This window comes from Nerophis ophidion, linkage group LG04 (assembly GCF_033978795.1).
Source record: "Nerophis ophidion isolate RoL-2023_Sa linkage group LG04, RoL_Noph_v1.0, whole genome shotgun sequence".
NCBI lineage: Eukaryota > Metazoa > Chordata > Actinopteri > Syngnathiformes > Syngnathidae > Nerophis > Nerophis ophidion.
The window spans coordinates 26,829,826-26,844,424 of NC_084614.1; the positions used below are offsets into that span (position 1 = coordinate 26,829,826).

Consider the following 14,599-nt stretch of genomic DNA (forward strand, 5'->3'; position numbering starts at 1 on the left):
CATAATTCCTCTTCTGTTGTTTGATAACTTGCCAAACTTTTCACTTTCAAGTGGGTCTCCTGTGGTGTGGCCACACCTCTTCTGTGTGCGAGTGACAGGAAGAAAAGCACTGATCGGGTATTTTCTTTAATTGGGCTCACTACTAGAGTAGTACAGATTTTTTTCTATATAATACACACAATTTACACCTTTGCACCCCCGACACTTATGCGCCGAACATATCCATGATATTTTAGTTGGAGGGGTGGTAAGCATTTCGGAAATTCATATTTGGGGAGCAACATTCAACAAAATAATTTTCACCCAAGGAGTGACTTGCAGCTTTATTTGCAGATGACACATGCTAAACATTGCACAATTACTGATTTAATATATGGGCAGAATGTATGTGAAGGTACTAATAGTGTACTTGACAATGTCATGGTGGCACATGGTTGCTGTTGGTGTGACCCCAGGATGTAGAGACAGTCGGTGAAGTGTGGATAACAAGGTATTTTATTTTGGACTCGGCATGTGAAAATTAAAAGGCACACCATAAACATTCGTCAAAGAACCAGTGTTGAAAGGAAAGCAACACAGGAGAATTAACACACCCAGTGATCAGGGGACACAACTGCCTCTGATCACTAATCGAATGTGTTTATTCCCCAGTGTTGCTTTCCTTTCAACGCTGGGGAATAAACACACCTGATTATTGATCAGAGGCAGTTGTGTCCCCTGATCACTAATCAAAAGCAGGTGTGGAAAACTGCCCCACCATGACAGACACTGCACATGAATGCACAATTGTCGTGTCTTTTTGGACTTATTTGCTCGAAGTTGTAATTTTCATTTGTATTATGTTGGCACTGTCCCATATTCCGTGTTCTTTGTTTGTAGGTGGACTCTTCATGCGCTCCACAGTGCAGGAGCACAGCGCCTTCAGGTTTGCAGTGCAGCTGTACAACACAAACCAGAACGTGACGGAGAAACCCTTCCACCTCAACTACAATGTTGACAACCTGGAGTCCTCCAACAGCTTCTCGGTCACACATGCCTGTGAGTAGTCATGCACTGAACAATTGTTAAAGGAGAACCGAATTTTTTCACAATCATTATGAAAGACATGACGACGGATAGATTTTCTTTTTAAAGCATTGTAAATATTAAATAAATGTAAATAAAAGTCTGCTTACAATGGAGCAAATGGGAGGTCCTACATTGCACCAATAAATCCAAAAAATAACCATTCAAAAAGCACCATCAATACTCCTTTAACATTTTGTGACTTGAATATTCCTAGTGATATTTTTATTATAAGCGCTAACAAAGACAAACTATTTATTGCTGTGCCGTGATCACTACCATGTGTCCATATGTTGACATCATTGAGTGGTCAGCTGTTTCCACTTTTCCTTGCTCCCTGTAAGTTTATTGTGGATCATAAATCACACCTCTTACCTGGCCAGAAGAAGGCTGAGGACGTATTCTGACAAGTTGGTAGACTTTGACATCCAATTTAGACCCAGGAATGAGCGGCTAATAACGCAGCCAAAATGTCCAGAAAAGAAAGAAAATAGTGAAGCTCACAAAAAGATGCTTGGTCCCCAGGACCCCTTTGCGCACCCCTTCTCCAGTTTCTTTGCAAGGATTGTGAGTCATTTTTCATCTAAACGAGATTATATGAACATCCATCCTAGCAGTCGGCATCCTCATGACAGCAGACATTGAGCTGTAAGTGATGTTTTATTATGTTTGTTGGCTCTCATGAAGTCGGCAGTGAGTAATAATCAGTGATGAAGAAAATAAAGCGAACGTTGTGATGCCCATCCATCCATCCATTTTCTACCACTTGTCCCGTTCGGGGTCGCCGGGGGTGCTGGAGCCTATCTCAGCTGCATTCGGGCGGAAGGTGGGCTACACCCTGGACAAGTCACCACCTCATCGCATGGCCAACACAGATAGACAGACAACATTCACACTCACATTCACACACTAGGGCCAATTTAGTGTTGCCAATCAACCTATCCCCAGGTGCATGTTTTTGGCGGTGGGAGGAAGCCGAAGGGAACCCATGCAGTCACAGGGAGAACATGCAAACTCCACACAGAAAGATCCCGAACCCGGGATTGAACTCAGGACTACTGAGGACCTTCGTATTGTGAGGCACTTGCACTAACCCCTGATTCACCGTGCTGCCACGGTGGAACAGGGTTGTGATGCATTGTTGTTATTAAGGCGCCGTTTATGCTTAAAAGTATCAACATACGTACATTTTAAATGTTACTATAAATGTGCCTGTTATTAAATGACATATATAAAACTTACATAATGTATACAAAACCTTAATGGACGTGTTTGGATGTTTATATTAAGGGCTTCATGGGCAGAATTGAACGCCTCCAATAAGCTCCATTGTAAGCAGATTTTGATGGCATTTATTTAATATTTAGAATGCATTAAAAAATACATCCGTCGTCATGTCTTTCATAATGATTGTGAACGATAGGCAAAATAAAAGTACAGTTTCCCTTCAAATTGCTGCTTCCCTATACAGTATATAGATGTCAATTGTTGTTTTTTTCTGTGGTTTTAAGTGGTCAGAGGATTAGAAGTTGCTTGGCGACAATAATGAAATTCATCCAATTTTTGAAAATAGGATTCACTGGTGTTGCTCAATTTAGCTCTTAGAGCTAGTTATTGCACCTGGATGTATATTCTCAAGTCGTAAAAGCTTTGTTGTCTGAGATTGTGTTTCCAAAATAGGATGAACACTCGTGCATTAAATTTTTGAGTCCTCATTATGGGCAACTTTCATGGACACCGACCAAGACCTGCCAGATGTCCACAATGCTGTCCAAAATCACCGGCTGGATTATGGTACATGATGGGCTGCAGTTTGCCAAATACTGTGGATGTGTCAAGTAATGAAGTCATTCCAGTGAAAGCAATGTGCTTCACTTAGCTGACTACAGCATGCTCGAGAGTGGTCGTAAAATAATATGCTGACCGAAGATTCTAATCATAAGCAGGCGTGGAAAAGGGGAAACAGTTAGGATAATTCCAAGGACCCCTGCTTGACAAGGACTCCAAAAAGTAAAAAAAAGACCCCCAAAAAAATTCCCATTGAACACCGTTTTTTCACGAGCCCCACAATTCCAAGATCAAACCTAGAGATGTGATATGTCCAATGTTCCTTAATCAGCGTGAAATAATGTGCTTAAGACAAGAATATTGTTTATCTTTGCACGTAAACTGCAGTTTGTACTTTCAGATAATTGTTCTGACAGCATTCATTGGATTATGCAATACTCCAATGTCCAAGGAAATTAGTGAAGGTCCAAGAAACAGAATTGAGTATTGTGTATAAAGTACGAGCACAGTAACGTGGTGCCACACGATAAATCACAGACTGCCATTGTAAGCCATGCATGTGCGAGAGACCTGTTGACACATTGTTGTTGTTGTTGTTGTTGTTGATACATGGTCATGAACAAGCTACAACCTTGCGCTGTCAGCCTTTATTAACTACTGTGCAGCATTAGGCAGGTCAGTTCTTTGCTCAAGGGCACTCAGGCACTTGCTGCCATGGTACAGTTGAATATGGTGCATGTCTCATGGGAATTTGTTAAACCATTTTGTATTCTTATATTTATGAAAGACATTTAATGTAGCAATTGCAATACAAGGCACTGTAATGATGTACTATTATGTACTCAACCGGCACATAACTGAAAATAAATGTCAACTTAATGACAATAAAGGGAATCTTCATGACTAAAGTAGCTATATAATGTTGAATTTATTTGGTGTGTTTGGCATATTTAGGTTGTTTGTGCTTCTACACATTTAGCCTGTTAGCTTACTTCGCCACGATCGAACAGTGGCAATCAAAAAAAGATAAGAATTACAACTGTCACTTCAATGATTTAATATTTCGGGTGTCCAACTTAACTTTTTAATTTACAGTACTGATATTGGAGCCTGGAGGATATCGATATTGATCTAATACCATATCAGCACAAATCCTACATGCTTGTGTAATTGTTGTGATCCGATTCCCGGATCACATCTTTTGTCTATTTTTGAGTCCTTGTTTGTGTTTTGATTATTAATTTTAGACTCTTCCTGTTCTGAGTTTTGCACTTCCTGTTTTATCTTGTTGCCATGGTTTCTCATTTGTTCCACCTGCTATGTTTTTCGACGCACACCTGACGACAATTGTTTACTTTTGTATTTAAGAGTGTTTTCTACCTCAGTTTGGTCTTGGCTCATGGTTTGCTACGCGCAACTGTCACGTTTGGTTTTCTCTGCTTTGTCGGTTCTGTGCTAAGTTACTCCTTAGCTTCTGTGCGCTTGACACGCGCTTCTGCGACACTTACTTGGACTTTTTGTGCTAGCTATTAGCTTTAGCCTTTCGTGCGCTCCGGCACGCCTTTACTTTGCTGTTTGTATAAGTGTTCTTTTATTTTTGTATAATAAATCAGATTCATACCTGCAATCCTGCCTGTCTGGTCCCACTGCATCCTGAGGTGATATCTCTGCGCATCACAATGCGTTTTGAATGTGACAGTAATGTTGTATTTTGTATTAAAAAAGGTTTGATCAAGTGAAATTACTCAAACAGTGAACAATGGTAGCTGTAAAAAAAACACTAGCCTATTTATTAACTGTCTGTAATGGACTTATGCATTCTTTAAGTTGAAGTGGGGTGGTATGTTTTGTGACACCTAGTGGTCACATTGATTTATTTAGTTAAGTTCAGTAAGTTGAATGATGCAGACACGTTTGTTACTGGATACTTTCTGCTACACTTCTGCTTTGGAGCTTTGTATCTGTAAGAATGCAACTATCATTATTTGATACTTGTTTATGTTGACAAATGTGTTTTTGACTTTTATATTGTTCAATTATGCTATATATGTCTAGCTTGTTTGCTATTGTGTGCTTAGCTGTTGTTTAGCTGCTTTCTCCCAGTAATATGTAGCCTACCATGCTTATGTTTTGTAAATGAAGCGACTAAAACATCAAAAAAGACCAACTTTGTGTGCGTATATTGGAGGAAATTTAGATGCTAACCGGCTGTCCAGCTTTGCACAAGTAAACATGCTGTAGGACTGTTTCTATCAAAGCTCATGTCAGATTCTACATGCAAGCTGATATCCGATTTTTTGCTATCGGACCGATATCCTACATCAATATATATTTGGTTTTGATATGGTTTCTGTATGGAGGACAAACATGATGCAAACCTTCCTAATTTTAAGAAATCCCATTGTTTATGTTATACATGCATCACAGATGAGAGTATTTGGCAAGCGCCGTTTTATACCACTAATTCAGCGGTCCTTGAACTCACCGTAGTTTGTTTATGTGTACAACTTTATCCAACGCTGCCACAGAAAGACGGGTTTTATACCACTCTTGTCTCATTTTGTCCACCAAATGTTTTATGCTGTGCGTGAATGCACAAAGTACTAACTGGTAACTGCATGACAGCAAGCTAATCGATGCTAACATGCTATTTAGGCTAGCTGTATGTTCATATTGCATCATTATGCCTTTATTGTGGGTATATTTGGCTCATTTAATTTCCTTTATGTCCTCTTTGTATTTAATTTATATTTGCATGTCTCATGACATATTATCTGTATGTAATATTGGCTGGGGGCAGCACGGTGGGAAAAAAGGGTTAATGTATGTGCTTCACAATACAAACGTCCTGGGTTCGATCCCGGGCTCAGGGTCTTTCTGTGTGGAGTTCGCATGTTCTCCCCGTGACTGCGTGGGTTCCCTCAAGGTACTCAGGCTTCCTCCCACCTCCAAAGACATGCACCTGGGGATAGGTTGATTGGCAACACTAAATTTGCCCTAGTGTATGAGTGAGTGTGGAAACTTGTCCAGGGTGTACTACGCCTTCCGCCCGAATGCAGCTGAGATTGGCTCGAGCACCCCCCGCAACCACGAGAGGGACAAGCGGTAGAAAATGGATGGATGGATGGATGGATGGAATAGTGGCTGCATTTCTGATAGTTGTTTGTGTGCCGTTACAGTCCACAGCAAGCGTTCCTCAGTTGGCGAAGATTGTATTAAAATCTATCAGAATAAGACAGCCCACCGTTTCTTTTAACTTGGACACACACATTTAAGCCTTTGGCCATTCTGAGCCAGTAACTTATTGCAGGGGTTATCTCACCCTCTGAGAAGCCTCCGTTTTACTAATGTTTTTTAATGTTGTAAAAATGTGTAGAGTAAATATTCTATTTTGAACATTTCTGTCAGCCTGCGTCACATAGTCGTGTTGATAGTAGGCTAGTATAGCTAATATAGACACGTACATCATGTGTTGCCTTCATTATAAGACTTATATAAGGCTTTAAATGTTTTCCATATCAAGACAGACATTGTTTTTGTATTTTTGGTCCAATATGGCTCTTTTTTCATTTTGGGTTGCTGACCCCTGGTCTAGGTTAAACATTTTTTTACATGTTTATATAAATGTGTTTTATTTTTTAGGTGTATTTTTTTTAATTTAATCGGGGGCTTTTTATTAATTCTCTTTTACACTATAATATAAAATATTGATATTATTTTGTATTTTATTTCATTGTTGAAAGTACTCTGTTAATACAATACTATTTAGGTACTAACTGATACTAAATGGCTATGTTACTTAATCCTAATATTTTTATTTCTCACACGCTATATTCAAAAATAAAGTATGAGAAAGTTTTGTCATAAGATATTTTTGTTGTAAACTGACTTGCTATAAAGGAAGGGTTAATGAGTTATGGTGGACGTCCATACATTGTACAGCACAGTATTCATTACAACAATTTACTTTAATACATGTCATAATTGCTTTATTTATAATAATGTGACTCCAGTGTATTTGTAATGTCATTATATAGTAAGTTAGAACTTTTAGATTGTTACTTTGACCCATTTTCCTCCTTTATGGTGAAGCGTGTGGCATCCATTTCCACTTAAACAGAAAAAGTAGGAGGCTGGACATTTTCCGTCTTCGCTGAAAATTCACCAACACCATTCTATTTGTTTGCAATTTTAAGGTTTTTTCGCTTATTGATTACACATAAGGGCAACATGATCAGGAGGATTTGTAATCCAGGGAGACGGAAAGGAAAGCTAAACAAAACAATTTCCCCATTTGTAAACGAAAGATCGTTACGCACATTAGTCAGATAGTTTAGTAAGTTCACCAAACTAAATACAAAACTAAATATTTCCTATTTTAGTCATCTGGGTTGCATAAAGTCCTGCTAGCCCGCTGGATGTTTATGCAGCAAGTAGACAAGCTGATTATTTTGACACATTTCTATTCTGCCTTGAGTGATAGGTTAGTCATTCCTGAGCTTTTTGCCACGGCTCACGTCACTGATGTTGATAATAACACGTGCCAAGACCACAGACGTATGAAATCTGCTTGTTTCTTTTGATCCTATGTGTCATGTGCAAACCTCCCTCTTTGGGAATGCCTAAAAAGATCATCAGTATGAATGAGAGGGGTAATGATGTGCTTTGATGCAGAGTGGAATAAAGCCGGCCTGCTGTCCTCTAGCTGGTCACTAGATAATGACTTTATACAAATCCCTCATGGCAAATGTTTTTTATTGGCATTTTTGATCGATTCATGGAAGGCTGCATGCAGCCCAGCACTTTTCTGTGTGTTTGTTCCTCGGTACGGAAAAATCAATCCCCCCATGGTCATAGGCCCAGCATTTTCATTGTGGTACTCGAATCGTAAAAAAGACAAATATGAAATGACAATATATAATAGAAAATAGGAACCTGTCACTGGTACCTGATTGGACTGACCCCGATATAGAGAACTTATGATTCTGTTTGTGGCTGCTGTGGGACGGTATCAATATGTCATCTTGCATAAAAGTAGCATAGATTGTGTTCGCACAGGGGAAGATCACATTGTCATGTCTTGTCTTAAACAAACTTGTTTAAGACAAGTTTGTCTTGTTTGTTTAAGACACCATTTGTTCTTGTTTTTTCACCCACCCCCATGTTTTGTCACCATGGCGACCCGTTAGTTTCACCTGTCTCACGTGTTGGACTCACGCACCTGTTTCAATCATGTTATTATTTAAGCTTGTATGCCAAGCAGTCGGCCTGGCGTCATTCTTGTTCTTTTCATACTGTTTTTTTAAGGTAAAGACATGATTTAATTATGCTATAAAAAGTGAAAACAAAAGACGCGCACAAGGCGAAAGCAAAAACAACTTAGGACATGAAAACATGAACTTAACAACGCACTAAACTGTGAATAACAAAACTTACGTGGCAAGACAAGTGCGGCATGGACAATGAGCATGGGACAACAACAAGGCCCCCATCCGACTGCCTGGCAACTACAAGCTTAAACAATAACATGATTGAAACAGGTGCGTGAGTCCAACACGTGGGACAGGTGAAACTAATGGGTCGCCATGGTGAGAACACAAGGGGGTGAAAAAGCCGGAACCAATGGCGTCTTAAACAAACAGAACATAACTAAACAAAACATGATCACAAGACATGACACACGTCTTGGTGGAAAGAGTCCTATATGTAGTAAAGCAGCAAACATATATGCAAGAAGGAATGTTGGGGGTGGGGGGTAACCAGTCACCTAAATCATTTTTTTGGAATTTAGCCTATTATTCATAATCCTTATGTAAAACAAGGACACATATGTTTATCTTTTCTTCCTAAATAGTAAATAAATGTGAGCAAAAGTCCTCGGAGTCGCCCCATTGGATGGATTTTGTTTTGTTTTCAGCACAAACCCATTCAAGATTAGACAAACAAAAATTGTACAGGGTTACAGACCAGGAACGCTGATGGGTCTCCATACAGCGCCCTGTGAAAGGTGGGAAAAAGGTAGACGCAGGTGGAGGATGAGTGAAAAAAAATACATCTCAGACGGGGCCCGGTCTGGAGTGTGGGAAAAAAACCCTCCATCGCTAATCACATATACATATTACGACATACAACTCGAGACTTGCAACGAACCCACCAACCATCATACCGCGTGGGGTGAAGCGTAAAAGCCGTGGGATAGGGCGTGGTATGTGTGTGTCTGCAGCGTGTGTCTGGTCCGTGACCTTGGTGCTCTTGCAACCGCCAGTCAACCCAAAGTAAAAAAGAACAGGTGTGTGTCCATGAGAGACAAGAAAGGAGTTTGTTGGGTATCCGATGCACTGTCCTTCAGGAAAGTCTCGAAGCCAGGGAAACGATCCAAGTTAAAATGTTTGTGTTTTTCCAAGCGAAAATAATATTTGCTTTTCATTCTTAATCGTCTAATTTTGGGTCCTCAAATTAATTCATTCTGCTAGACACACTGTTTGATGTTATCCAAAATCACAAGTGTCCACACCTCTGCTCGCATCCTCCAATCATTTGTGGCAGCTTTAGGGTACTTTGAAGGCTACCAGCCTCTTCCAATATGTGGACAAACCAGAGCAGTGCTTACTCCAAAAAACTATTTACCTGTTGTTATAATTCAGAATAGGTAAATATCAGTCAGTGGTTACAGTGAGTGACTTTGCTGTTTTTTCTGGTCAAACTACACCCTAAAAGCTTTCAAACAAACCCCTGATGGGTAGGGATGTAATGGTATCAAATCTCACGGTATGATACAATTGTGATGATCCGTTGCTGGGATAATTTTTTGTTCCCTTAGTTGTCTTTCAGTGCCCCTGTTTTGTGTTCCTTGTTGCCATGGGTGCTGATTATGTTCCCCTGCCGCTGATTTGTCGTCGGGACTCTCCCCTGCTCCCGGTCACTAATCAGAGAGCTATTTAGTCCTGCCTCTCGCCCCACTCTGTCTGACAGTTTTGTTTGCTGCACCCAAAAACGTTGGATACCCTTGCTTCCTGTTCCTATGCGAGTTTATCTTTTGCTAAGCTTTAGCTTTTCTTCCCGTGCAATCAGCACTTTTGTCCTGTTTTGTATTCTTGCCTGATTTATTTATTAAAATGAACAAACTTTCTCACCTGCACGCTGCTTCCGTAGATACCATGCATCCCCACTGTAACAATTATAACAATATTAAGGCTACGGTGCCATATTATTGCGGTATGTGTCCACAAAAAAGCTTGGTAAAAATGCCATAGTATGTAAAATGAAGCGTCAGGAATGTTTAGGTTAAACACACTTACTGTAATTAAACACAAACATAGTGTTAAAATGTTGTAATGTATATGCTTTTCTACAAACAAATATTTCTAAGTGCAAATAATTGTGCAGGAACTTCTACTGTTTACAGCAAATAATAAAAAGAATGACCTACAATTTGGGGGTCAAATCACCAAAAATGATTCCCGGGCGCGGCCACCACTGCTGCTCACTGCTCCCCAGGGGGTGATCAATGGTGACGGGTCAAATGCAGAGAATAATTTCGCCACACATAGTGTGTGTGTGTGACAATCATTGGTACTGACTTGCTTACTTAGTTGATGTCATTAAAGTAACAATGTGAACATGCAGTGTAACAAGTGTAAAACAATAATGTACAGTTTCGTGTCTTTCAACAAAGAAGTGTCCTCCATCGTGGATATTTTTTTAATCAGTCTGGAAAAAAATTTTCGGAAACGTAAACCAACAATGTAACTTTTAATAATTTATTCCTCACAAATTGATGTTTGGCTTCGCTGGCTTCAAATATCTTTTGTAGTTGACGGTTCATGAGGTGGTGACTTGTGCAGACCTGCTTTCTGCCCGATTGCAGTTGGAGCAGCCTTCAGCCCCCCTGCAACATCGAGAGAGACGAGCAGTAGAAAAATAGATGGATGGATTTAAGATGTATCAAGTGGCTTTTTAGTTTACTTGAATTAAGCAATTTTTTTTTTGTGATTCCCCCTGTGTTAGCTCTTTGTTGCCTTGGAAAGGCTTGAAACAAAAGTGGTGTTCTTCGTTTTGAAGACGTTCTTACCTCCGCCAAAGAGGTTATGTTTTGGCCTGGGCTTGTTTGTCAGCAATATAACTCAAACTGTTATGAGCAAATTTAATGTCCAAAAAAATATTTAATTTCATCTGTGATGAGTACGAACACACTTCACTTCCTGCTTACGGCGTTGAACACGCCCATTTTACTGGTCCTGCGCTTCAAAGCGGATTCTGGGAGATGTAGTTTATACTGAGAGCTTAATCGCCAGAAAAAAACTATTCACCAAGTTTTCTTTTGATACCGTCACACGTCCCGGTATTATCAAGAAGACTTTAAAACCGAAATTCCGCAGTCTGTACAATACCGTTACATCCCTATTAGAGATGCGTGGTTAGACAATTATATCATTCGCAACCGCATCACTAAAGTCGTCATCCACCCGCCATCCACTCGAACCAACATTTCATCAAAACGACAACCGCCCGCCACCCGCCCGTTGTTATATATCAGGGGTCGGCAACCTTTACCACTCTAAGAGCCATTTTGACCCATTTCACAGAGCAAATAAGACATTGGGAGCCGCAACCATTCTCACAAATATTTGCTGGTGGTCACCCAGATAACAAGAATAAGGGCGTGCTATGAAGGCATTGCCTTTGACGCCTTCTAAAACATGTACAAACTGCTTGCCAGTCCAGCAACATGTTGTATATGGCTTCCGCTTATTGCACGTACAAGATTGAAAGGCATACTGGGTGATACAGAGTACACTAATGGGTGTGATATAAACAACTTTAACACTCATACTAATATGCACCACACTGTGAAGCCACACCAAACAAGAATGACAAACACATTTTGGGGAGAACATCCTCACAGTAACACAACATAAACGCAACACAACAAATACCCAGAATCCTTTGCATCCATGACTCTTCCTGACTATATTATTACCGCCGCGCCCCCAACCCCACCCACCTTACCGACGCACAGGGGGGTGCTAGCGGGGTGTATAATATAGTCCGGAAGAGTCATGGATGCAAAGGATTCTGGGTATTTGTTGTGTTGCGTTTATGTTGTGTTACTGTGAGGATGTTCTCCCAAAATGTGTTTGTCATTCTTGTTTGTTGTGGCTTCCCAGTGTGGCGCATATTAGTAAGAGTGTTAAAGTTGTTTATATCACAACCATCAGTGTACTTTGTATCACCCAGTATGCCTTGCAGTCGTGTGCGTGTGTCTGTGGAAGCCATATACAACATGTTGCTGGACTGGCAAGCAGTTTGTACATGTTGTAGAAGGCGTCAAAGGCAATGGCTTCACAGCACGCCCTTATTCTTGTTATCTGGGTGACCGCCAGCAGATATTCGCGCGAATGTCAGCGGCTCCTATTGTCTTCAATACTTCGTGACACGGGTCAAAATGGCTCCTTGAGTGGTAAAGGTTGCCGATTCCTGAACTATGTATATATATTTCCGAATGGTTCAACTGTCACCCGCCCAAATCTATTTAAAATCTATTTATTCGTCATGCTCGAAGACCTCTATGAAGAAGAAAAAACATGGACCCAGATTTCCCTCGCCCGGACGCGGGTCACCGGGGCCTCCCTCTGGAGCCAGGCCCAGAGGTGGGGCACGATGGCGAGCGCCTGGTGGCCGGGCCTGTTCCCATGGGAACCGGCCGGGCACAGCCCGAAGAGGCAACATGGGTCACCCCTCCAATGGGCTCACCACCCATAGCCATAGACGTCGGGTGCAATGTGAGCTGGGCGGCAGCTGAAGGCAGGGCACTTGGCGGTCCGATCCTCGGCTACAGAAGCTAGCTCTTGGGACGTGGAATGTCACCTCACTGGGGGGTAAAGAGCCTGAGCTAGTGCGCGAAGTGGAGAAGTTCCGGCTGGATATAGTCGGACTCACTTCGACGCACAGCAAGGGCTCTGGAACCACTTCTCTCGAGAGGGACTGGGCCCTCTTCCACTCTGGCGTTGCTGGCAGTGAGAGGCGACGGGCTGGGGTGGCAATTCTTGTTGCCCCCCGGCTCAAAGCTTGCACGTTGGAGTTTAACCCGGTGGACGAAATGGTAGCCTCCCTCCGCCTTCGGGTGGGGGGACGGGTCCTGACTGTTGTTTGTGCTTACGCACCAAACAGCAGTTCAGAGTACCCACCCTTTTTGGGTACACTGGAGGGAGTACTGGAAAGTGCTCCCCCGGGTGATTCCCTTGTCCTACTGGGGGACTTCAACGCTCACGTTGGCAACGACAGTGAAACCTGGAGAGGCGTGATTGGGAAGAATGGCCGCCCGGATCTGAACCCGAGTGGTGTTCTGTTATTGGACTTTTGTGCTCGTCACAGTTTGTCCATAACAAACACCATGTTCAAACATAAGGGTGTCCATATGTGCACTTGGCACCAGGACACCCTAGGCCGCAGTTCCATGATCAACTTTGTAGTTGTATCATCGGATTTGCGGCCTTATGTGTTGGACACTCGGGTGAAGAGAGGGGTGAAGAGAGGAGCGGAGCTTTCTACCGATCACCACCTGGTGGTGAGTTGGCTGCGATGGTGGGGGAGGATGCCGGACAGACCTGGGAGGCCCAAACGCATTGTGAGGGTCTGCTGGGAACGTCTGGCAGAGTCTCCTGTCAGAGAAAGTTTCAATTCCCACCTCCGGAAGAACTTTGAACATGTCACGAGGGAGGTGCTGGACATTGAGTCCAAGTGGACCATGTTCCGCACCTCTATTGTCGAGGCGGCTGATCGGAGCTGTGGCCGCAAGGTAGTTGGTGCTTGTCGGGGCGGCAATCCTAAAACCCCTTGGTGGACACCAGCGGTGAGGGATGCCGTCAAGCTGAAGAAGGAGTCCTATCGGGTCCTTTTGGCTCATAGGACTCCGGAGGCAGTGGACAGGTACCGACAGGCCAAGCGGTGTGCAGCTTTAGCGGTCGCGGAGGAAAAAACTCGGACATGGGAGGAGTTCGGGGAAGCCATGGAAAACGACTTCCGGACGGCTTCGAAGCGATTCTGGACCACCGTCCGCCGCCTCAGGAAGGGGAAGCAGTGCACTATCAACACCGTGTATGGTGCGGATGGTGTTCTGCTGACCTCAACTGAGGATGTTGTGGATAGGTGGGAGGAATACTTCGAAGACCTCCTCAATCCCACCAACACGTCTTCCTATGAGGAAGCAGTGCCTGGGGAATCTGTGGTGGACTCTCCTATTTCTGGGGCTGAGGTCGCTGAGGTAGTTAAAAAGCTCCTCGGTGGCAAGGCCCCAGGGGTGGATGAGATCCGCCCGGAGTTCCTTAAGGCTCTGGATGCTGTGGGGCTGTCTTGGTTGACAAGACTCTGCAGCATCGCGTGGACATCGGGGGCGGTACCTCTGGATTGGCGGACCGGGGTGGTGGTTCCTCTCTTTAAGAAGGGGGACCGGAGGGTGTGTTTCAACTATCGTGGGATCACACTACTCAGCCTTCCCGGTAAGGTTTATTCAGGTGTACTGGAGAGGAGGCTACGCCGGATAGTCGAACCTCGGATTCAGGAGGAACAGTGTGGTTTTCGTCCTGGTCGTGGAACTGTGGACCAGCTCTATACTCTCGGCAGGGTTCTTGAGGGTGCATGGGAGTTTGCCCAACCAGTCTACATGTGCTTTGTGGACTTGGAGAAGGCATTCGACCGTGTCCCTCGGGAAGTCCTGTGGGGAGTGCTCAGAGAGTATGGGGTACCG

General features: G+C 42.9%; 1 protein-coding gene across 6 annotated transcripts in view; it reads left to right on the plus strand.

Moving 5' to 3' along the window:
* The window catches only part of gria3a (glutamate receptor, ionotropic, AMPA 3a), a 233,870-nt gene that overhangs the window by 11,075 nt on the left and 208,196 nt on the right, over nucleotides 1-14,599 (plus strand). For all 6 annotated transcript variants that reach the window (XR_009806454.1, XM_061897722.1, XM_061897724.1 and 3 more), the window contains exon 2: nucleotides 880-1,038. Coding sequence is in view for 5 of the 6 variants with exons in the window: in XM_061897722.1 (XP_061753706.1) it covers nucleotides 880-1,038 (159 nt within the window). In the remaining variant the exon portion in view is untranslated. The remainder of the gene's footprint in view (nucleotides 1-879; nucleotides 1,039-14,599) is intronic.